General features: G+C 44.1%; 1 protein-coding gene across 2 annotated transcripts in view; it reads right to left on the bottom strand.

The window, feature by feature from the left end:
- Window positions 1-25,471, bottom strand: part of LOC132578180 (RNA-binding protein 33-like) — a 110,247-nt gene that overhangs the window by 2,051 nt on the left and 82,725 nt on the right. The window contains exons 16-18 of one of the 2 annotated variants that reach the window (XM_060248054.1): window positions 12,993-13,211; window positions 11,843-12,031; window positions 2,200-2,288 (exon numbers count right to left, since the gene is read on the bottom strand). In XM_060248054.1, the coding sequence (XP_060104037.1) occupies window positions 2,200-2,288; window positions 11,843-12,031; window positions 12,993-13,211 (497 nt within the window). Of the gene's footprint in view, window positions 1-2,199; window positions 2,289-11,842; window positions 12,032-12,992; window positions 13,212-24,622; window positions 25,112-25,471 lie in introns of those variants that run through there. The other variant, XM_060248055.1, reaches the window with a different exon arrangement.

The raw sequence follows: 25,471 nt of genomic DNA, 5'->3' as shown, positions 1-25,471 counted from the left end.
TTATTGGTTGGCTTATGTTTTCGCCTGTCTGCTAGATTCTATTATGTGTGTTGCTCTTATCATATTGTAATTCTTCTTGTAATTTCTGGCATTTCTTGCATTTACAATACATGTTATATTGCTTTATTGTTTCTGGAGTTGTATTATTATTTTATTTATTCATTCAATCAAATTTATATTCTGCCCTCTCCTAATGGGCTCAGGCTGAGCCTAATGGGCTCAGGCTCACAACAGTTAAAACAAACATAAAATTTAAAAACGGGATATACAATAAAATCATTTCCATACATTTTACAATCATTACGTCCAAGATGTACATTAATATTCTGATTATTCCAATGTTTTCAGTTTCTGTTCTTTCAGTTCAGTGAGATTGCCGATGCTGCGGAATAACAGCCACCTCCCTTAACCGTTGAAAGCAAGTTTGAACGAGGTCTTACAGGCCCCGCAGAATCGTGGCAGGTCCCGTAGGGCCTTGATGTTTTTGGGGAGGGCATTCCACAGAGCAGGGGCTATTACTGAGAATGCTCTGGCTCTGGTGATGGATAATCGAGCTTCCTTCTGTCTGGCAATCTTAAGATTTCGGGATCCCGAACATAGTGCTCTCTGGGGTATGTATGGGGAAAGGCAGTCTCGAAGATAGACAGGGCTCAGGCCATATAGGGCTTTAAAGGTTATAACCAGCATCTTGAAATGAATCTGGAACGCTACAGGCAGCCAGTGCAACATTTCCAGCACAGGTTGAATGTGCTCCTGTACATGTAGCTCCATTAACAACCTGACTGGTGTGTTTTGCACCAGCTGCAGCCTTCAAATATGAGTCGGGGCAGCCCCATGTAGAGAGCGCTGCAGTAGTCTGTTATTGAGGTAACGGATGCATGGATCACTGTTGCCAAGTTGCTGCACTCCAGGTATGGAACCAACTGCCTTATCTGCCTGAGATGGTAAAATGTGGATTTGGCAGTGGCTGGTACCTGGGCCTCCATTGTCAGTGAAGGCTCCAGGAGCATCCCTAAGCTCTTTTTGAAGCTGGTGCTAATGGCATCCCATCAAAGGCCAGCAGAGGGATCTCGCTACCCTGGCCGCCGCAACTTAAGCACAGGACCTCTGTCTTTGCTGGATTCAATTTCAGTCGACTCTGCTTGAGCCATTTCACTACGGCTTGCAATGCCAGGTTCAGATCTTCCAGGACACAGCTGGACTGGAAGCTAGATAGAGCTGGGTGTCATCCGTATACTGGTGGCAACGCAGCCCATATCTCCGGACAATCTGGGCAAGAGGGCGCATATAGAAAGTAAACAACAACAGGGAGAAAACTGCCCCCTATGGCCACCCCTTGTCCCGACCTTGGAGAAAAGAGGTAAGCCCACCTCGGTGAGGCGGTGGGACAGTAGCTGGTGGTCAACTGTATCGAACACAGATCTAACAGTAACAGCACTGCCAAGCCGCCCCAATCCAGATGTCTTAAGAGATCATCCATAAGGGTGACTAACCAGTACCGTCTCCGTCCCGTGGCCCGGCCGCAAGTCCGACTGAAATGGGTCTAAGATGGAAGCATCATCCAAAAATCTCTGTACTGCCACTGCTCTCGCAATTACTTTACCAAAAAAGGGCAAGTTCAACACCGGCCGGTAGTTTGTCAATATGGTTGGATCCAAAGATGGTTTTTTGAGGAGAGGGCAAACCACTGCCTCCTTAAGGGGCATGGGAAAGGTTCCTTCCTGGGAAGACTTATGACTGAGTCAGTGATGGTCTCCATACTAGACTACCCTCTCTCCTTCCTGCCCATCCCATCCCAGTCCTGTTTTTGTGTTTGTTATTCCTCCAAGTGCTTAGCTGTAATATATTTTACTCCCCAACCCTGGATAGGAGGCATTAGACTGTGCTCTTTTAATGTGCCATCTGATTAGTTGTTAATATTACTGCAAAAACACTTAACAACTACGTTTATAGGAATTGTTTTATGAATGTTGTTACCCACCCTGAGGCCTGTTGTACAAGGAAGGGCAGGCTCTAAATCCAACATATAAATAAATATGTTCTTACAAGGTTCAGTAACCGCATCTTTGCAATTCTGTGCAATGCATCTACTAATGCACAAGAAAACAGAAATATGGCAAGAAAAGCACTTACAGAGGGGTTGGGATGCCAAACCCAAGAGTACAAATCACAAAGACAATTGCATGTTAACCAATCTACCTGTGAAACTTCTGTTGAAATTTTAAAGCGTCGGCTGGCTCTTTAAATTTTGCAATGGCCTTCCTTTGTTGAGGAATCATCTGTAAACTCTGTGGAAGACAAAGCACACACACACACAAGTGTCTCTTACATTTTGTTCAAGAGCAAAGTTTTGTTTCAAACCGCCTCCCAAAGGAAGAATTGGACCACTGTAAAAAAAATCAGGGCTCACTACACAGAACAGGGATGGAAGGAACTTGCTGTCTCCACTATGAGATGTGGTTGAAGGCGGCCGCTGCTGAGGCCAGGCTGTGTAACCTGCAACCCACCAAACCAAAGGGAGCCCACCGGACATGCACTGTGACTTGACAGTCCTTTCCCCCGTCACTGTTTCTGTCTCCTGAAAGAGGCTGATGTAAACCCAGACGATGAGCTTTCTTCAGTCACTGCTCACTTCTTTTAGGAAGCTGTTTTAATCTTGATATATGGATTTTAATCTTGATATGTTGTTTTTATTGTTGTAAGCCGCCCTGAGCCCGCTTGCGGGGTAGGGCGGGGTATAAATATAAAAATTAAATTTAATTGAACTTCTAGCAAGCAGTAACTTAAGAGTCACCATAAGTTGGCTACAGCTTGACAGCATTTTCTATAACACCAGTTCATGTCACCATCTCTCTCCCTATGATGCTACTTAATTATTTTGTATGTATCACGCCCTACTATTTTGCTTTGCGGTTAGAACTGGCTCCCAAAGCTGTTTCCAATAATAAAAAAGCACAAACGACATTTGATCAAGACGAGTAGCTGTGTTAGTCTGTCTGCAGCAGCAGAAAAGAACAACAAGAGTTCTGCAGTGCCGTATGGACGCACAGAATTTGTGGCAGGGGATGAGATTTTGCAAGATTTTCAAGGCAAGAGAAGTTATCATGGTTGGTATAAGGAATAACTCTTGGAAGGGGGTACAATCCTTGGAAGGGTGGAAATCCAGAGAATGCTGGATTTCTAAGCTCAGTTGCTGCATTACAAGCCAAGGGAAATTCCAACTATGCCCAAGGGAAGCCATTTTATCACTGTAATTCTGGGTCAAAGCAGCAGATTATGAGCGGCAGGCTGGATCCAAAAAGCTCCCTCCTACGCCTGTAAGGTGACCTCTGTGTGCAGAAGTTTATTTAGTATCTATACCTCCTCCTCCTTCTCCTCACAGTGGTTTAAATCATTCCTCCCTCCTTTTTATGCTTCCAAGAACCCTTTGACATGGGCAAAGCTGAGAGCAGCTGGCCCAAGGCTACTCAGCAAGCTGCCATGGCAGAATGGGGATTTGAACCAGTGGCTCCTAAGCCCAGCACTCTAACCCCTAACTGACTCCTAATTTTCACACTTGTGCTAGGGCTCTGTGTGAGATACAGGAAACAAAATCATCCCAAGACACTCTTCAGCTTGCGCAAGATGCTGTGCAACATCTTCTGCAAGAAGAAGTAACATGTAGTAAAGGGTTTAAATCATGTGTGGAGAGGTACTAGCTGGATATGAGGGTGGGGGGGACTTATAGTAAGAGCCACTCATCTGTGAAATCAGCTGTCTAGAGAGGTGCTGAACTATTCTTGTCACCTGTAGAGCCTATCCAGATGTTACATATCAAACAATGACTCTTCTCTTGAAAGACAGTTATCAGTGCTTTTATTCTCACTGGCAGCAGCTGGATAAACATTTGTCAGGGAGGCTCTAGGCCAGCGGTGGCCAAACTTGCTTAACATAAGAGCCACAAAGAACAAATGTCAGAGGAAGGAAGACTAATAGAGGGGGGAGGGACAGGGTAGAGAGAGGTGGAAAGAAAGCAACTTTAAATGCATTCTCCAAGCCACCAGCTGACTTGGTTTGGAGAACTTATTTAAACAGAAATGCCCTACCCAAGATGGCTGATGGAGCGGTGGGGGCTTCAAGAACCAGCACTTGTGGCTCCCGAGCCAGTTCGGCCACCCATGCTCTAGGCTTATCCTGCATGGACTAGATGGCCTCTCTGGACCCTTCCAACTCCATGATCGTATAAGTGTGAGAAGAACTGCTGCAGAACTCTTGGGCTACCACTTGCTGAACAGCTATTTTCCTTCTGTGCAAGATTTTTCAAACTCTGCCCCCAAATCTGCCTTAGCAGCAACTCTTGCTTCCTTCAACAAAAGCCCTAATACTACTGTTTTACCTACTTGTCCTTAGCAGACTACAGTATTAGTGCAATGAAGCCGCCCAACTGCTCGTTGCTTTAACCTGTTCAAAAAGAAAACTCCTGGGACTTCTTACCCTGAGTATGGAGCTCTTTACTATGGATGTAATGGAGAGGGTCTGGCTAGAATACATGAAATCAAAGTAGAACTACAATCAACGGAAAACATGAGCATGCTAAGGGTTACCATCATTCATCATTAAAAAGAAAAAAAAAAAGTGTTCTTCCACCAAGCCTTTGATGGCTAAGATTGGAGACTGCAACCTTGAATGAAGTGATCTGAACCACCTTGAAGCACAGGCCTGATCCTATGATTTTTTAACGGAACATATGGGTGTAACAGCTGAAATGAGATATGGAATGGATAGGCAACTATCCGCCATCGTTTTAAGATCCTTGTTACAGCACCTGTAATATCTTAGTGTTTTTAATGTATTCTTTTCTATATCTGTTTTAACTGGTTTTATGTAACGTTTTATTGATACGTAAGCCGCCCCGAGCCTGCTTTGGCGGGGAGGGTGAGATATAAGTCTAATAAATAAGATCTGAATGGTAGGTTGATTAATATGAAGACAACAAAGCTGCCTTAGACTGAATTGGCCCAATGGGGCATCACAGTCAGTACCATCTACTCAGGCTGGCAGGGGCTCTCCAGGGTCTCAGGCAGAGATCTCTCCCCTCACCTACAACCTGATCCTCTTTTCTGGAGATGTCAGGGATTGAGCCTGGGACTTTCTATACACCAGCCAGATACTCTAACCGCTGAACCACAGCCCCCTCCCCAAGGAACAGCAGCCATGACCAGGTGTGGTTATTGTACTTTTTATTGCAAGGCGCAACATATGGACCATAAAGTGATAGAATTTTTATTACAGAAAAATAAAACTACATAAAAATAACTTACATAAAGTTTACTCGAAAAAAATATATTACGTACAGAACATACACTTTCTTAGTATCACAATTAGTCCTTCAACATAATTTTAGCCTATCGCTCAGAAGTAATGCAGAACACTAACACTAAGCTAACCAATAGTCTATTTTTCAATCAACTTTCTTGGCAGTGACTGTAGTGCGTAAGCCTTGGTTGAGGCCTGAGCCCTACTGCTAACATTCCGCTCATTTGTGGAAGGCTGGGTTTGCCTGATTAGTTTAAGTGATAACAGACTGAAGCTTCCTGTATCCCAACCATCAGTTAGGCTACCTGAACATCTGGTTCACTGCCACCAGTTTTAGAGCTACAAAAAATTCTGTTTCACATCTGCTTAGTGTCAGTTAATGGTAGGCATTCATTCGATACAAAGATACATTTTCAGTCACTTCTAAGCGCTATCACTTAAACTAAAAGTATACCCACATCTATTATTACATGGTAAGTGTTCCACCACAATCGACATGTGCTTATTTTTGAAACAGTGAGCGCGCCCTACGCAGGGCTGGATCTTATGACCATTTTCGCAGAACATACTGATAGTCGTGGATCCTTCCTTGTGCTCCCTTCCTCCCAGAAGTCCCATTTGATCCTGGGAAGGATGATTCCTGGGTGTCACAAGACCCATGAGAACTAACAGCTATGTAGCTCAAGGGGTCAAAGTGGGGAAACAATTGCTCTCCCCACTAGTGCAGATCTCTTAACAAAAAGAGGGAGAAGGGGGCAAGTTCTCTCCCTTCCTTCTCCCCGCCATCACCTCCCTCCAGCTGTGTGGCTACTACATGCAGCTCTCACAACTGTCAATGGGAATTAAGTTTCCCACAGTTAGATGTGACTGCTGAGGGCGAGGGGCAGGGCTTTTTTTATAGCAGGAACTCCTTTGCATATTAGGCCACACACCCTGATGTAGCCAATCCTCCAAGAGCTTACAGGGCTCTTAGAACAGGGCCTACTGTTATATCCAGGAGGATTGGCTACATCAGGGATGTGTGGCCTAATATGCAAAGGAGTTCCTGATTAAAAAAAAGCCTTGAGGGAGATACAGGAAAGATAATCAGGATCCATCCAGTATATAACAAGTTATTTGTAAATGATCCTTAAACAGGTTTACAAAATACATTTTTCAATGAAAACGAAATCATGGAAATCACTGGCAAGAATTCCCCATAGAAAGAATTTCGAAACCTGTGAACCAGATCCTGCATATCATAATTTTTTAGTGTTTAAACACAGAATACAACAGTATCCAAATGTTTTCGTTTGATTGCTCTGTGAAGACGAATGAAAAGGCCCCTTTCACCTTTTCCAGCATTTCTTAAGTGTCCCCATTTTTGCATTTAACAAAAATGGGCATGGAAAATTTCACCATCAGAGATGAATATGGGAAAGAGGAAATGTGAAACCTGTCTGTCAAACCATTCTCAACTATCTTTTCATACTGAGTACAGAACAAAGTGGAAACTACTGGCTTCCAATTCTCAGAAAAGCCGCTTCTAGGCATTCTTGAAGTTGCTCTTTTTAAAGCCTTCATCAGACTAGTCAGAACCAGTCTTGGGCTGGAGGTTTCTGCATTGCCTCTCAAAAAAGCAAGATGGCTTTGGCAGTGTGAATGCAACACTGGATTTTTAAAAAGGAAAAAAAAATATATAACAAACACATCTGCAGCTTTTAAGCTGTGAATGTTAGCATTTTTAAACATAAAGTGAATACACAAAGGTGTGCCATGCAGCAGTATGACAACAGCCATACAGGGATGATAGCATCTAACTCCCAGGATGTTGGTCTGGACAAGATGGTTGCTAAAAGTCTGTGCTCTCCTCGTCCTTTGTCATGTGGCTCTGCTCTGTTTTTATGAACAGCCTTCTTTAACCTGCTAGGTCCACCCCATCGTCAGCTGTTAACCAGTTTAACTAAATAACACTTTGTAAAGCCAGATCTAGCCACTGTATACAGGAAAACTTTACAAAAAAAGATGCTGTTTGCATTTAACAACAGGAACAAATCTTCTCCCGCCAAACAGGGAACTAATTGCAAATAATTTCCTCAACCCTGAGGGGCAAGGCAAGTTCAAATGTCCATCAGTCTCAACGCAAGGGACAAGAGAGACTACGGGGCGGGGTCATGCCCCATCTGCAGCGTGCAGCGACTTCCTCCTGTGCCACTGGCACTCTCCCTCTCCTGAAACTTCTTCGGCCCTGCTGCTAATAACTGATCCTCACCACAACCAAGTTAGGTGCTTCTCTCTCAACTACTGCTGGGCTTTCTCCCAATGTTTTCGCCTCCAGCCTCCTGTGAGAGCCAATTGGGAGAAAAAGAAGAAGCAGCTGGGTTTAGCCACAGCACCATTTTCTCAGGGCGACAGTCCACAAAACTTTTAACTATACCACATTAATCGTTTTGGAAACGATCAGGGCTTTTTTTGTAGCAGGAACTTCTTTGCATATGAGGCCACACACCCCTGATGTAGCCAATCCCCCTGGAGCTTACAGGGCTCTTCCTACAGGGCCTGCTGTAAGCTCTTGGAGGATTGGCTACTTCAGGGTGCGTGGCCTGATATGCAAAGAAGTTCCTGCTACAAAAAAAAGCCCTGGAAAGGATTAAGCCAGCAAGTCAACTTTCCCACGGGAATAAAGCAAACGTGAGAAGGCACTTTCATGATTTGTAGCCAACCTCAACTTTGGATCACGGCTGTTTGCACGCGACCCGCAACTGGTGTCAAGGTTTTGAAAATCTTATTTTTGGGACCTTGAATGCCAGGGCTCTCAGTGGCATCAAACACAAATTAAAACATATCTGCGCTTGCACTGAAACACAGTAGTTAAGAAACATAAGTGAATCTGAATTTATATTTACTAAGGAACACGCTACATTAAATATTTGTTTTACGTCTCAAATGAATTTAAATTCAAGTCTACATTTATATAGGATGGGGTTCCCAACATGGCGCCCACCAATACTTTGCCTGGGGCCCTCCACCAATGTTTTAGTAAAGTGGGTGGGACAAGGGGGGTTCTTGCCCAGCAGGGCTTCTGAATGGCCAGTGGAGATCTGATGCAGTGGAGATGGCTGTGCAGAATCCAATAACATTTCAGCAGCAGCTGCCACTAGAATGCTGGTACTACACTCTCTTTTTTCCTTGAGTCTTTTTAAAGTTACTTCCTCCCCAGCGCCTGAGCTTCCTGTTTTTGAGTGTGGCTCCACCCACTGTAGAGGTGATTTTGCAGCAGGCTCTGCCTCTTGTGGCAACCACCCGTGATTGTGACCATCACTCTGTGCCAAATTTTCAGAGGTGCCCACATTAGCAAAAAGACTGGGGACCCCTGGTTTAGGAGAAAGGAATATTATTCTAACATACATTTTTTTCCGCTATATATTCTACTTACAAACTGGAAAAAATTCCACTGCTTTTCCATGGGACCCTGCTGAGCGGTAAGCATGCAGAATCAAATGGAAAACCAGCAGCTGCGTAAGTGAAGAGGGCCTTTTGTGTGGCAAGGAAATTCAGAGAAAAAATATTTAAGATGATGACATTAAATCTCCTTATTACTCATGATTATGATCCTAATAACTTACTTCACCAGCGACTGCTTTGGGGAGTCCAAGTACAGGTGCTAGGAAAACATATAAAATGGAGTTAAGTCTGCATGTCTTAGTTGCAGTGATAACAGCAAACTCAACTTTCCCTTCTTCTAAAGAAACTTCAAACTCAATCAATGACCATGCTACTCACATTTTTATCACTTCCTAAAACACATACATATCTTCTGCATGCATAACAATGCATAATTTCCTAGAACCACGCATGTAAAAAAAAGCTTGAAATCACTCTGCATATGGATTTGGAAGTTGAATGCAACTCTCCAAAGTGCTCTTTACTACATGGGCTCTTCCTCTACAAGAGTTTGTGTGCACTTTGTTTTTAAGAGGCTTCTCTACTTCACTGGGTAACTTTGGCCTTTGCTGGCAGGAGCCTACAAAGGACCAGCAGTGCACTTTCCTGTGCAATTTGCAAAGGGAAATATCGGGTTACCGGACAAGGTTGTTGATGCTGATTTGGACAGCAACAAGGAGCGAATGAAAAGATGAAGACATGAGGATGAAGATGATCACAGCAACTCAATTCTGTCTTTAGGAGCGGCCCTATATGAAGATCAAAGAGATCTTAGCAGATAAAAGTGGTGAAAACATAACAGTTTGATTCATGTGCTATATGATTCCCCTGTTTTGTTATTTCGTCTTATTTTTGTTTACCTACAAGCTTTTAAAGTTAGATCTCAGCACACACTTGAAATTACTGTAAGCCAGCATTAGGCAATACCATTACTTTAAGAAGGCTATGTGGGATGTGCTAAAAAAAACAGGACCTTCATTCAGCCTCCCTATCCCAGAGCCATAAAAAGAATCTTTTAAGTTGGTGCTTTTAAAACATCACTCATTTAAAATATAAATAACTTTTTAAAAAAACAAAACCTAGATATACAAGAGCTTAGTCCACGAGTTCTATGAATCCTATCTGCCTTAGGCTTTTACAGACTGTAAAAGAGAGAGACACCAGGCAAAATATTCTTATACTTCATGGTATCCTTCTGCAGAAACCAAGAAAAGACAAGAAAAACAAAGCTGCACTTACCTGTAACTACTGTTTATCATCTGTGCAGGCACACATGGGAAGACTGTGCGTGAGCTGACCGGCCATCAGACAGGTTTTTTACAGCTGAAAGCCTCCAGGAGGTGCTGTACGCTGGAGTCAGAAACCTGTTCCTACGCAGTGACCTGCACAGCAGTGGCCCCACCCTCAGTACCTCTAGCACTGTCAAAGCCAGAGCATGCAGTGGGGCAGAAGGGCGTGTATGTGTGCCTGCACAGAAGATACTAAATGAACAATAGTTACAGGTGAGTGCAACTTTGTTTTCATCATCCGTCTTCTGTGCAGTCTCACATAGGGATCATCGCGAGCTACTTACCAGGCTGGTGGGGCACGCTCTCCTCACTTGAACCATGAATAATGCACTGCCTTTCCCACTCGAGCTTCTTGCCTTGCCTGCAGACCCAAAGCGTAGTGGGACATGAACATGTCTGCTGATGACCAAGTAGCAGCTTGGCAGATCTCCATCAATGGTAATCCATTGAAGAAAGCTGCCAAAGAAGCTACAGCTCTCGTAGAATGGGCATGAATATTAAGTGGGCATGGCAACCTGGCTGCACCATAGCAGATAATCCACTAGGAAAAAGTCTTTTAAGTTGAAGCACTCTTTCCTGTATTAGGACCAGTGAAACATATAAACAGTGCTCTATCCCTGCAGAACCCCAGGGTTCTTGTAAGGTAAAATAATAAAGCCTTTCTAACATCTAGAGAGTGCAACAATCATTCCTTTTCAGAGCTTGGTGCAGGAAAAAAGATGGGCAGAATAATATCCTGGGATAAGTGGAACCTTACATTTCCAAGCTCTAAAAGTAGGAAGAGCCACACTCCATAAGCCTCCCTTCCCCACTTTTAAAACGCTGCTGAATTCCAAATCCTGAAGATTTTACTGATGGGAGGAGATCTCACCCCATAAGCACGCCTCAATTCAAACTCTTTCATTTCTGCCCCCTCATGGCATACAGGCAACCATCTGAAATGGGAGGATCATTACTAATCCCCCACACTTGCTCTAGAAGTTGCATTGCCCATGGCCTGAGGATACACCATGGGCAAATGACTGCACTTTCTACAAGCCTCAACTCAACACACTGGGAGTGGCAGGAGAAAGAGAATCTTATAATAATCATTCTTGCTCATGTGGATAAGACAAAAGTCATAAACTGTTTGCGAGGAACACCACCAAACCCTCTCCCAATTCCATCTAACAACACATTCTTCTCTGTGGGTTTACACATTATTTTTCTAGGTGCTTTTTAAAAAAAAAAATTCCTCTGCGCTTCCTCAGGAGCACCCTGTGTTTTTTGTGACAGGAGCTGTAAGAGGAAGAAGATATTGGATTTATATCCCGCCCTCCACTCTGAATCTCAAGAGAGGCTCACAATCTCCTTTCTCTTCCTCCCCCACAACAGACACCCTGTGAGGTGGGTGGGGCTGGAGAGGGCTCTCACAGAAGCTGCCCTTTCAAGGACAACACCTGCCAGAGCTATGGCTGATCCAAGGCCATTCCAGCAAGTGCAAGTGGAGGAGTGGGGAATCAAACCCGGTTCTCCCAGATAACAGTCTGCACACTTAACCATTACACCAAACTGACTCTCAGAAGAGAAATTCTGGAGCAGTGAGGAGAGGCAACTGCAAGACACATTAATCCTCTGCTCTGTTTTCCTGCATCACCGCTGAATGTCAGTTCTTTGATCTAGAAATTTTTTCCTTTCAGACACAACCAGGAGGGGAAAACACCATTAAATACATGTAGTTAACCACTCACATTCCCCCTCTCACGCCACTCCCAAATGCTTTTCCTAGTTGTTACAGTGAGCTTTGTAGGATGAAAGATTTCTGGCACAAGTAACGGAAGCCCAGGGTGATCTACCTGAATGGGTCCTACTGACATCAGCAGGTTTTTCAGTTGGACGTTGGTAGTTGACGAAGAAAGCCCTTCAACTGACACGACGCAGGGCTGCGGTCTGCACTCCACCACTCGCAGATTCTGTTTATTCGGCATCAAGCGGCCTCGGCCCATCTGGCCCGCAATGCCTCTGCCTCTCCCGTGCATAATGACCTGCCGACAACAGAACAAAAGTGAGTTGCATTGTTGATTTCCTGGCTGTCTCCCCTAACTCATCCTGACAAGCAACGGGAAAGTTAGTAATTCACTTAGAAGGAGATGATGAAAGCAGAGGGCGATAAAAAGGTGTCACGTCACTGCTGGCAAATTTTAAAGGCCCACATGTTTAGAACGCCTTTGTTAAACGCTCAAATTTCCTCACTGGCTGCAAACGTGCAGCTATGTGGGAACTGCAATAACAATGTCACAAGAGAAAGTGATTATTCTGTTGCCTCCCTGAGGATATTTAGCTTTGCCTGCTGGCTGGTTGGTTGTCCCCACAAGTGTTCCCTCTAAGCTAGTTAGTGTGAGTTAGCTCAATTTTTTTAGCCTCCAGCTCACACATTTTTGTTTTAGCTCAGGAAAAATGGCCCCAAAGCACACTAATTTCTGCAGTAGCTCACAACTTTAATGCCAGTGGCTCACAAAGTAGAATTTTTGCTCACAAAACTCCACAGCTTAGAGGGAGTATTCCTCAGTTCAGAATCCCACAGAGGCTTCTGGAGAAGTATCCCTTCCCCTCCCCCCCACCTGCCGATTTCAGAGGTTCCACTGGCCTTAAAGGAAGAGGGCAATTTTCTGAGGTACAAAACACATGTCAACTTCTGAAAAACAGAGGAACTGATGATTCTGGGCATTTCTTTACCATTGCAGTGGACAACTTATAAAATGTGAACTGCACATTTTATAAGCTGTCTATAGAACCACTGGCATGGATCCACACATTTCAGGTGTCAGTGATCCATGCTAACTTCAAAATGACAAGCCAGCAAGTACCTAACACTTTATATGCCATCCTTGGAAAACCTCCCCCTCAACTGCTTCTCAAATCAACTTGTGGACAACCAGAGGTAGCTATTTCTGGCTATTTTTTCCCCCAAGCAAACAGCGCAGCACTAGTACAAATCTCAATCACCTTTTTAGTTGGATGAATCCCCTGGATGTTTTTCAGCCCCTGAGGAACTGTTGAGTGAATTTGTGCCAGCGGGTGTTGATGGGTCTGGTGCTGATGCGGTTGTTGGACTGTCCCCTTTGTCAATGTAACTTTCCGCACTGGCTGATGTCTCTGCTCAGCTGGCTGCTGGAGCCGGTGGGGAGGCCCCTCTGGATGAGAAAGGCCAATGTTCTCACCCCCCTGAAGAAGACAATTACATGCTGTTCAGGAGTCTACAAAATGCCACACATACCACCATGTGATGCTGTAGCAGCTACTAGCTCTGAAGGAAGACAAACAAAATTCAGAGAAAGAGGTCTACTGACTGCTCTGAACCACGGTAGTTCAATGAAGCCTCCACGTTCAGAGGTGATATGGCCCTGAATACTAAAAAGAAAGGGGGAAATTCAGCAGTACTAGGCTCTGGTCTTCATGCTGTGCTTGGAGCCCAAGAATTTAGTTCACCATTGGGGAGGGGGAACAGGATGCTGGACCAGATGGACTGCTAGTACGATACAGCAGGGTGCTTACATTCTTTATGCAACATGTAAATCCACCCTCTTCTCCTGCATCGATTCTGGCCCCTAGCAGCAGATTCCACCAATGTGGCCAAATTATTCACAGAAATCTACTGACCAATATTAGGCAATTCTCCCAATGAATTGTTTAGGAGGGACATTTGAAGGTTAAAATGCAAGCCTAGATTTTTGCATCCTAAAGAGACACAAACAGTTCTAAAAATAATGTCAATGCACATTTAATGCTGCCGTGGGACCAAGAGCTAGCAGAATTCAGCTTCTGCCAGGTTTGCCTTTTCAAAGACTTTTTACCTCGTATAGTAAAATATTTCTGCTGGAGCATTCAGCGTGCAGTCTCTGCCTGCAATGTGAGCATCACGCATGGTTTCTAAAGCTGAGCTCCCAGCGGTAGGCATGTTCCAACCTCAACACTTCTGCTGAGGAAGCAAGACTCGGAATGGAGCTACTAACCAGCCAGCAAGTTACGCTCGTGAAATGCTTTGGGAGATCTGCTGATCCTCAAACTTTGAAACAATAAAGCACACCCACGCCCTCACTGCAAGTTAATGGCACACTTGCAAATCACACTTCAACTTTTTTGTTGTTGATAGTCTTTGTATGCCAAGTGATAACCAAGGGGTAGGATTATACACATGAGGAAGCTGACCTACTGCAAGTGAAAAGCGAAATGAAAAAAGCCCTGGCCACATCAAAACTTGAAACTGTTGATCTGTAGACAAAAGAGCCAACAGATTTAAAGGAGGAAGTTAAAAATATATATTTGTCCGCCCCATCGTTATAGTGCACTTTTTGGCCATCAAGTTGCAGCCAACACATGCTGACACCACAGGGGTTTCAAGGCAACAGACATTCAGAGGTGGCTTGCCATCGCCTGCCTATGCGTAGCAACCCTGGACTTCCTCTGTGGTCTGGTCTCCAATCCAAGTACTAACCAGGGCTGACCTTGCTTAACTTCTGAGATCTGACAAGATCAGATCTCATTTCATACCAAAGAATAAGCCCTTACTAACTCCCAGGAACCAGAAGATGTTTAAGTGCATTCACAAGTAAGAGACAGCAAAAGCACATGCACGCAAATGTCCTGTCAAATGAGGTTACCAATCCATGCACCCAAAACAGGCCATAGCTCATAAAAGCTTATGCCACGTGTTTGTCTTTATGATTCTATAAAACTGTTTTAGTTGCTTTGGACTAAGATGGCTAGCTAGCTCTTTGGCATTTCATCTTTAGATGTTATCCCCTTGGATCTGACGTAATCCTAATTGTTCATCTTGAAGGCCCTACTGTGCTGAGTCACACCAAATGTTTCATTCACTTTCAACTGTCTCTACTTCAGTCCTTTTTTGGGGTTGCAGAAGTGTGTCCTTATCAGAGTTCCCTCTAAACTGAGTTAGCGTGAGCCAGGTCACAGATTTTTAGCCTCCAGCTCACACATTTTTGTCTTAGCTCAGGAAGGATGACCCCAGAGCACACTCATTTATGCAGAAGCTCATGACCCCAGAGCACACTCATTTATGCAGAAGCTCACAACTTTAATGCCAGTAGTTCACAAAGTAGAATTTTTGCTCACAAGACTCTGCAGCTTAGAAGAAGAAGATATTGGATTTATATCCCGCCCTCCACTCCGAAGAGTCTCAGAGCGGCTCACAATCTCCTTTACCTTCCTCCCCCACAACAGACACCCTCTGAGGTGGGTGGGGCTGATAGGACTCTCCCAGCAGCTGCCCTTTCAAGGACAACCTCTGCCAGGGCTATGGCTGACCCAGGGCCATTCCAGCAGGTGCAAGTGGAGGAGTGGGGAATCAAACCTGGTGCTCCCAGATAAGAGTCTGCACACTTAACCACTACACCAAACTGGCTCTCCTAGAGGGAACTCTGGTCCTTATCACCAGAAATTTAAGAGAACACCTGTAAAAAAATTACTTTATGGTAGCAAGACCAATAGAGGGATGCCAGAGTTTTGTAAGCTGTGCCCTCCACTACGGCCCTCCTGACAGCTTCACAATGAAGACAAAGTTTGTTTGCCACCAATATTTTCCCAGACAAATTTATTTATAACAAATGCTTTGAGGATGTCGTGATTATATTAAAAAAAAAAACCCTGCCCACTGATAGTGTCAGAGCTTCCTGCAATTTGACAGATCAAATCTTACTTTAATTCTTAAAACCTCACGAACGAGGGATATCGCTCACTTGCATTCTGCAGCGGGCAAATTGATTAATCCCCTCCTATAGAAATCTCAACTCTTGATTACACCTATCAGACGTTAAGCAGCATTATTCCAGAGTGACAACACTTGACAAATTCCCCAACCATCTCTCTTCAGCCTTTGTGGCCCGGCTAGCTTGTATTAACCCTGATGAAAAATTAATTTTCCTTATCTTCAACTAAACCCCAAAATCCAAATCCGCCAAACTGGCAACTCTTTCTGTAAAGGTATTATGAAAACCTCCAAAAGATTAATTGCATGTCTTCAGGTGACATTAAATTAATTTCTATACTCGTGACAGACATTTGATACTCTGCACTGAGAGGACAGATAACATTGTCAGGATACACAGAAGGACAGGGGTGGAGTGTCCCGGAGCAGCCTCTTATGAATTCGGCTTTCGATAAGGCTATACTTCACTGTCAACGGCACTGTTACAGATCTTGCAGCCCACCGACCTCACAGCACAGGTTTCTATTAAGGACGACAATGCTGTATTTATCCATGTAATCTTTTCGAAAGCAATTCAAAAATCACCTAACAGCAAGGGGGGGGGGGATGCGCATGCCAGATAAAGCATTTAGATGAAATAAACCTGAGTTGATCTGTCAAGTGATCCATCAAAGGGACACAGCCAAAAAGGTCTCCCTACAGACCTATCTAGTGAAGAGGAGCCGCCACTGAAATCGGATATGGCGTCTTCCATGTGTTTTTGCATCCTTTCCCTTCCCACCATTAAAAGCATTTCAGAGACCGTCTTCTGTTCACAATCAGGTACCCCCAATCCAATTTTTTTTAAAAGCTGTTGCATAAAACTAGCTAGCAACAATGTTTACCCATTGGCAGGTCCATAATCACAGTACTGGCACACTGGCATGTGGGAGGGGGGGTTAGGGTTTTGAACCAAGCTTCCTTTCAGACATTCATTCGGGTAAAGGAGAGGACAGGGTAAAGAAAGAAGGCAAATGCCAACAGTGTGGGTGCTGGGAATTGTGACTGATCAATTTGTTCTCTGTTATTTAAAAAAAAGGTAAAGGTAGTCAGTTGTTTCTGACTCTGGGGTGATGTTGCTTTTACGATGTTTTCACGGTAGACTTCTTGCCATTGCCTTCCCCAGTCATCTACACTTTCCCCCAGCAACCTGGGTACTCATTTTACCCACCTCGGAAGGATGGAAGGCTGAGTCAACCTCAAGCTGGCTACCTCTCTGTTATTTGGCTACCATCAAATATTGCCATATATTCCAGGTACCTGGCTTTACTTATTTCACTAGGATGTCATTTATTGTCAAGGGCAGGGATAAAGGCTGATTGCTCATAGCTCTGCATGGATACAGCAGTGGTCCTCTCCCCACCCCTACCTGAGTGTCTGCTGTATCAGCATATAATGCCAAGTACATTTTTTTTAACTAGTTGCTGTTCCTAATCCTTTAATTTCAGCTTTTATATTATAACAGGATATTCTGACTTTGGGTTGCTCTTGGTGCCCTGGAAGAGAAGCCAAAAGTTCTCCTGCTCAGGAACTACTCACATTTATAGCAGCCTTATATCTAACACTGAAAAAAAACTTGTAACTTATATTTATATATAAATGGTTTGACATTCTGTAATTAGCATACCTATCAAGCCAGTTGATTATTAAGGCAACTCTGGTTTTAAATGAAGCTATTGTTTTAAAAATGCTTGATTATTTTAGTAATTTAATTTTTCGATTCATACCCTGCCCTATCCTGTAAGCGGGCTCTGGGCAGCTTACAACATTTTAAAAAACCTTACAAAACATCAAACAAACTACATCCAACTAAATAAATAATTACAGAATTAACAGAAACCATGATCTGACCAAAACTCTAAATGGTTAAACGTCCAACCCAAGAATAATCTGTGGCCTTTTCTTACCTCTGCACTTACCGCTGAATTTCAGTCTCTTTGCTTTCATTCAGTTTATTATGAGGAACCAATCATGCAGCATGCAGATGACCCAAAGAAATGTAAACATTTTATCCAAATGAGAAATGAGACTACAGCACTGACTAATATGTCTCTTTCTATGGGAGAGGGCACACTGTAGCCCTTATTGCACTTTTATCACACCCCTTCCTCCAAGGAGTGCAGGGTGGCATATGTGGATCTTGCCTTCTCCATGTTATCTCCACTCCCACCATTAGGTGGGCTGAGTCAAGAGAGGTGGCTGGCCCAAGGTCGCTCAGGGAGATCCGTGGCGAAGTGGGGATCTGAACCTGCCTCTCTCAATTCCAGCTGGATGTTTTCTTGGCACAACCATCCTTTTAGTTTCTGGGTGTCATTCGTGCATCCAAAAGCCTGACCTTCAAATTTTACAGGAAAGACATAACTGCAGAAAAAATGCAGCCTTTGCTATAAAATCTTTCATGATAACACAGAGCAGCATAACACTTTTGAACCCCTCTACAAGCATGCCTATTCACAGGAGAGCATTTAACATACCAAGACAAAGGGGGGAGGGGTTCACCAATAAAGGAGAAAAACCTCAAAAACTACCCCAAATAGTTAATATCAAGCTGAATGTTATTTTCAGTTCTCTTCCCTTTGGGAGTATTATTTGTTCTGGAAGTCTGTGTCGGGGACCTCGCAAACTCCTTGGGAAGCTTTTCAGCAGCAATTAGCTCCCTTGAGGAGTTCATGCGTGCAGACTGGCAGAACAAGAAACTGAAATCCCCTGGCGGAGAGTGATCTTGAAATCCACCAGTGTACATGAAACATTTGTTTCGGGGTGCCTTTTGGGATAACGTTTAGCATAAAAACTATTCGACTCACTGGGAAACTGACTTGCAAAAATGAGCAGAACAAAACGTGTATTAAAAACCTCAAAATTTTAATCTGCAAATTCTCCATCTGTACAGACACCACACACAGAGACAGGCGGTTATACATGCAATGCATGGAACTATTTATAACATGCCCAGAGAATACATATATTCAGGAGCACATAAGGAGAATGTGGGCATGCGCTGATGATGACTGACAGATCCAAGTTATTCCAACTGGAAAGACATAAATGGATTTAATGTACTGATGGTTTGATAAACCTTGAGAACTAATCACTGAAGACAGTCCACACCACGGGGGGCCAAACTTGCTTAATGTAAGAGCCATATAGAATAAATGTCAGATGTTTGAGAGCCACAAGACGTCACCATCAGATGTTTGAGAGCAGGAAGGAAGGAAGGCAAAGTAGAGAGGAGTGAGGGAGAGGTGAAAAAAAGCAACTTTAACTTTAAATGCATTCTCCAAGCCACCAGCTGGCTTGGCTTGGAGAAGTGGCTTAAAGAGATAAATGCCTTCTCCAAGGTGGCCAATAGGGCAGTGGTGGTTTTAAGAGCCATACAATATGTGTGAAAGAGCCACATGTGGCTCCCGAGCCACAGTTTGGCCACCCCTGGTCTACACCTTGACTGTTTCTAAAGAAGTTCATGTTGGTTGTGGGAGGCAGTATAGAAATCTGTTGTAGTAGAGTGTGTGGTGGTTGTTTTCCTTGGTGTTTTTTGGTCTCCCCCCCACACCCACCCAAAGAGAAAGGAGCAAGAACACTCTGGGTGGGGTGGGGAACCTATTTCATTCATCTTTCTTCTTTAGACTTTGAAGTTGATTCAGGACAAAAGGCCAGATCAAGGAAAGCTTATCAAAACTATATAGCAACACAACGCTGTATTTTATCCTCGTAAATTCCAGACCTCCATTTTAAACTCAGCTTTAAACAACTCCTTAGATTTAAATGCTGCATCAGCTCTTCACTCTGATGCCTGCAGCAAGAAACTTCCCAGCATTTTGTAACTTCTATATCAGGACATGGAAAAACCTATATGAAATCAAAATGGTCAGCCACTAAAAAAAAATATGGCTCTGGAAATTACTTGTGGCTCAGTGTATATGTTTTCTTATAAAGCAACGTTAAGTGTTTACCCTTACTTTAAATTCCATGTCCAAGAAGCTCTTATTGCAGTTTGGGAAGCAATCTGTTATCTCTTAAAACTAGCAAAGAGGCTCACTTTTGCAGCCTCTGCACTCTGGCTACAGGAAGAAGCTGGCGGCCTCATCGTGGGGACCGAAGCAATGGCTCCACAGAAAAAGGAAGAGGAAAGCAGAGCTGCATTCCTGCCTAGCACCTTGGACAGCACCAATCAGATCTGATCTAAAAACTTCAGCCTTCTTACACAGTTGTATTTTGTGTACACATTTGCTTGGAGACATCATTACCTGCGACATTCTAGAGGGGGAAAGTGTTTTAATTGGGTATGATAAATTATTTTCCCTGAATTGGCTTGAACTTTGCTAGACTTCAGGATAGATTTCGGCTTCCAGAATGCAAGAACACAGATTCTTTTTTAAAAAAAATATGCTGTAATACATGCCTTTTCATAGCCCCAGTGACACTGACTGGATCCTATTCCTGGTCAGAAATGTATGATGTTCAATGCTATACAATTATTTATTTAGATTCCTTGCTCACCCTCCCCTGCACAGCAGGGATCAGAGTGGATAACAATGGTTAAAACAATAAATACAATAATTCAAATTCATTCCAATACAATTACTGATCAAACAGATGGCACAATTTCCAAGCTCTCAAGGGAAGGATTGGGCATCATGTGTTTTGTAGACATTAAAACTGATATTAAGACTGAGTTGGTGGCTGGAGAGATAGAAAGAGGGAGCCAATCAAGAAGCTAGTTGCCTCAGCCATATACCTGGTGGAACATTTTGGTCCTGCAGGCCATGCAGAACAGCATTGTCCAACAGGGCCTGAATCTCATGTTGTAGAAGAATGTTCCACCAGGCTGGGGCTAAAGTGGAGAAGGCCCTAGATCGAGTTGAGGCCAGACGGATGCATTTTGGGCCAGGATCCATCAGATTATTATTCATTAAGTGCAATGCTCTTTGAGGGCCACACCAGGAAAGACGGTCCCGAAGATATGCTGGTCCCAGACCATGTAGGACTCTGAAGGTCAAAAACAAACCTTGAATCTCATCCAGTATTCAACTTCAAGCCAGTGCAGTTGGTAGAGCACCGGTTGTATATGGGCTCTAGATGATGTTCCTGTAAAGAGACACACCACCATGTTCCGGACCAGTTGTAACTTCTGGGTCAGCCTCAAGGGTAATCCTGCGTAGGGTGTTACAGTAGATTAATCTGGAGGTGACAGTTGCATGGATCATTGTGGCTAAATCAGGGTGAGACAGGAAGGAGATCAGTTGCCTGACCTGGCGTAGATGAAGAAATGTCAGTTTGGCAACATTTGTGAGTTGGGCCTCCATTGAAAAGGAGGCATCACACCAGGACTCCTCACACCTGACACTGGCGTTAATAATACATTGTCAAGAGTTGGGAGCTGGCCCCCGAACCTTGGTCCTCCCCTATTCAGCCACAGGACCTCCGTCTTTGGTTTTATTTCAGTCAGCTCTATTTCAACCAGCCAACCATGGCCTCCAAGCCCTCAGTTAAAATATCTGGGGCAGTGTTTGGCTGGTCATCCATTAACAGATGTAGCTGGGTGTCATCAGTGTACGTATCAGTAGGGCGAGGGGCTGCGTATAGATATTTATTTAGATTTCTATTCTGCCCTTCCCGAAAACAGGCTCAGAGTTAAATAAAATTGTGGAGAGGATTGCAAAGGGTACTGTGGTGAAACCCTCTCCCCTAGCATCACCCTTTGTCCCCGACTGTGAAGGAATGAGACAAATCATTTCACGGCTATCCCACAAGCCCCACGTCAGAAAAGTAGTGGGTCACTAGGTCATAATCAACCATGTCAAATGCTGCTGTGAGATCAAGAAGACCCAGCAGCGCTGACCCACCTTCATCCAGGTGTCTATGTAGGTCATTTGAAGGGGCAACCAAAGATGTCTCCATCCCATCGCCAGGGTAGAAGCCAAACTGGAATGGGTCAAGAACTGACGTGTCATCCAGGAATCAGCTACCACTCTCTCAGCTACTTTGCCTGGGAAGGTTCAAAACTGGGTGGTAGTTGGATGGATCTGTGGGATCCAGAGATGGTTTCTTAAAGAGTGGTCTCAGTATTCTCTCACCGCTGGCCCTCACCAACTATGACGGACACGCGTCCAGGAAGTAGGTGGCAAACTTTATGGCTCTCAGGATCTTGTCCACATTGTTCTGAGAGAGTCAGCTGAATTGGTCCATTACTGGATCCAAAACAGCCAGCATATGAATTTCCAAAATGCCTTGCCAATGGCTAAGACTACTGCTTTGGCTAGCAGTGATTTTGTTATTTGCAGGGAACATTTCTAGCCATTGCTACTGTTAGGCAAACAGGCAACAAAAGGCTAGGAAATCAGCAATTACACTTTTACATTTGGGGGGTGGGTGGGTTTAACAATATATTTAACATGAATAAAACCTAATTACCAGTGACAAGTTGGATGGTGGCCATCTATTCGTATGTACTCACATTTCCATGCATGGGAAATAGGAGTCTGTCTGTTACCTGTGAGGAAAAAAAGAATAAAGTGCAGATGGGGGTGGCGGTGAGGGTGGGGCTTAGGCTTCCTGATCTGTATTGGATGCACCTTCTTTGGAGGCTTTCTACAGGACAGGTAGGCCAGCGGCATGTTTACTCCCTCGCCCCCCCAAACCCTCTCCTGAAATCTTTCACAAAAATGGCAGGGAGTTGGATGTTTGCACTGGCAAGGCTACAGGTTTTCCAAGGCTTCCTCCAGCTGGAAAGAACAGCCACCAGTTTTTCGAAACAGGAAAGCACCACTATGTTCCGAGTTTCAGGATAATTTCCAGATAAGCATCTTCTTCAGTCTTGGCTTTTAACAGGCAACTGCTGTATAGCAGCAATATAACTTGGCATAATAAGTTTGTGGAGATGAAAGGTTTCGTGGGGAGGGGGGTTTGAAGGAACCATGGTTGTGGTTAAAGGTTTATCCTGAAACTGGGGTTGGGGTTCTGCACAAACAAAAGCCACACAAACACCAGCCAGATCCAGCAAAGACGGGCAAGTCTCTTAGGTCAGCTACGCCTTTTTAGCCAGTGGAGGAAAAGGCAGGGGGTGTTTCCATCTGCTGCCCCCCGCCCCATAGCCATTCATGCTGCATGGCTGTTCCCCAGGCAAGTCCCATGAATTCTGGAAATCAGCTGTTTGGTGCTCTCAGGGGGCTGCTGGGGGAACATGGAAACAACCCAACTTGGACCATGCTGGCAAGCAATCCTGTGGGGGCAACTGATGATGGGAGGGACTAACTCAGCTAAAAGCATTGGAAGTTGAAAGGCAGGCTGCTCACAAGGCTCTTCCAACTTTACTCGGAGCAAGACAATTTCTAAAAACTGGGGAGGCAGTCAACAGGAGGTGGTTTCCCTTTCTATCATCAAATCTCATTAACTGCCACTGGGGCTCCAACCATATGTAGGGAGGAGCCTGTATCTTTTGACTGAAGTGCTCTGCTGATTTGGGTTACTGGCCTAGATACTTAGTTTTCCTAAGGGAAGAATTGGTCAATGTCAGAGGACAAAGCCTCTCTCTCTCTCTCTCCACAAACATTTTGTGCCACATATACATATTCATAGGGACTGAAAAGCACCCTAGCACTTTCAAGTAGCAAAGCACTGTTAAGAAAGATCATCTATAGTTGATGGAAGGGGGAGGGGGTGTTACAAGATGCAATGACAAGAATGTATACATCCAATACTGGAAGTCAACAGATTACGTTCCACCCTCACTAAAAGACTTGGAGATTTCTGCTCAAAGGTCAAGGCTGTATCCTGGGACAGGAACCCATTTACAGCATGTAGTGCAACCGTGAATGCAGTTTTGTTGAAGCCACAGCTACTGGACTCTTTCTGCCAATGCTGTCTATATTGCAAGTCTTATGGGATCAAGGAAAAAGCACAAAAAGATTCTGGGCACAGATGCCAGCTTCCTGAGAAACTAAACATTCAGTGAAAACACAGCGTATTTCTAGCCCTCAGGGTTATGAACGGTGTGTCCGTGCATGTGCAAAGCATGCTGGGAGTTCTTAAGCTACATGAATACTTGTATGAGATATCCAGTAATTTGGTGCCTATGTCCCTCTTGTCATGACTGACACCGTCAGGATTGCAAAACACTAAAACTGCAGAATAAATCACGAGAGTCAGTAAGGCACAGTGATAAGACAGTCAGACCAAGATCAGGGAGACCCAGGTTTGAATTCCCACTCTGCCATGAAAGCTTGCTAGGGGACTTTGGGTCAGACACCCAGGCACACACCTTACAGGTTTGTCATGAGGATAAAATGAAGGAGAGAAGAATGATGTAAGCAGCTCTGAGTTCCTACTGAGGAGAAAGGCGGCATATCAATGAAGTGAATAAATGAATGAAATCATGCCAATTCAGTTATGTGAAATTTGTTAAAATTGGATATTTCTACACAGGATGCAGAACCCAGCTTTTCTTGGCTCAGAATTTGGATTGTCGGAATTGGGACTGAACTCTCTCTCTTTTTAAATAGATCCAGGTGGGCAGCCGTGTTGGTCTGAAGCAGTTGAATAAAGCAGGAATCAAGTTGCACTCTTTTTAAGTATCACAACACTGCCTGGTCAAAACTTAATGCCTTAAGCATTTTGTGAATAAAAAATGAGGCTTTTGCTTTTCTACTTCTGTTCCCAAGTTACATTTTCTCCATCACCTTCTACACAGATTCCTGAACCATCCACGCCCACTTCTGAGTAGCATCCTCAACACTTACCTACACCTTATCCTAGTTTGGAGGGGGGGTGGGGAGGATCCAGAGATGAGACCTGCCTCCTTGACTGCTGTTTCCCACCCAATACAAAGGATGCTATGATCTGTGAGATCACAATAAAAGGGCTAGAAAAGTGCAAATCAGTTGGAAACATTTTATTGCATGAGATGAGTAATACAGATCCAAAATAAACCAAAACTGTACAATCATTGAACTTTGTAGGCAGGTCTGTATCAAATGTGAGATGGACATACTTTTTTCCTCTTCTTGAGAGAGCAACGCTTGCTACCCAACAACAGCAAAATTTTCTCGGCCGTGCCTCCAGCTCCTTCACCCTTTTCCCCACCTAACATACACTAATGATTCACATAGACGGGAATTCTAAACAAAATTCTGAAGCCAGCAGCTGGTTTCTGCCTCGGCAAGGTCTATGACTACCAACAGTTGCAACAATCGCATTGGGGGACGGGGGGACGGGGACCAGAGCAGATTCTTCCATAGACAAAAGACCCACTTAGTGCAGTTCTCCAGAGAGACAAAAAGGTGCGTTCTTGGTCCAGTATAAGCCTCAGCATTTTCAGACGACAGAGAATTAGGCATCACTCTGAGCAAGGGGGCCCAGTCTGTGGCTAAGGAGAAATCACCCAACAATAACGTAAGATGGTTAAATAGCAGTTTATATTGAAGCATTATGCAGTTCCATGGCATTCACTGGATGACTTACCCAGTCGTCATTACACTGCTGTGTTGACCGATACACACCTCACTTGCACTGTAACTTTAAATCATGACTGACTATTCCACAGGTTACTGAACTACACACCTCACCTGCACTGTAACTTTAAATCATGACTGACTATTCCACAGGTTACTGAACTACACACCTCACCTGCACTGTAACTTTAAATCATGACTGACTATTCCACAGGTTACTGAACTACACACCTCACCTGCACTGTAACTTTAAATCATGACTGACTATTCCACAG

Source organism: Heteronotia binoei, chromosome 10 (assembly GCF_032191835.1).
Source record: "Heteronotia binoei isolate CCM8104 ecotype False Entrance Well chromosome 10, APGP_CSIRO_Hbin_v1, whole genome shotgun sequence".
Lineage (NCBI taxonomy): Eukaryota > Metazoa > Chordata > Lepidosauria > Squamata > Gekkonidae > Heteronotia > Heteronotia binoei.
Note: the sequence above shows the minus strand (reverse complement) of the source record. Positions and strands in the feature narration are given on the sequence as shown.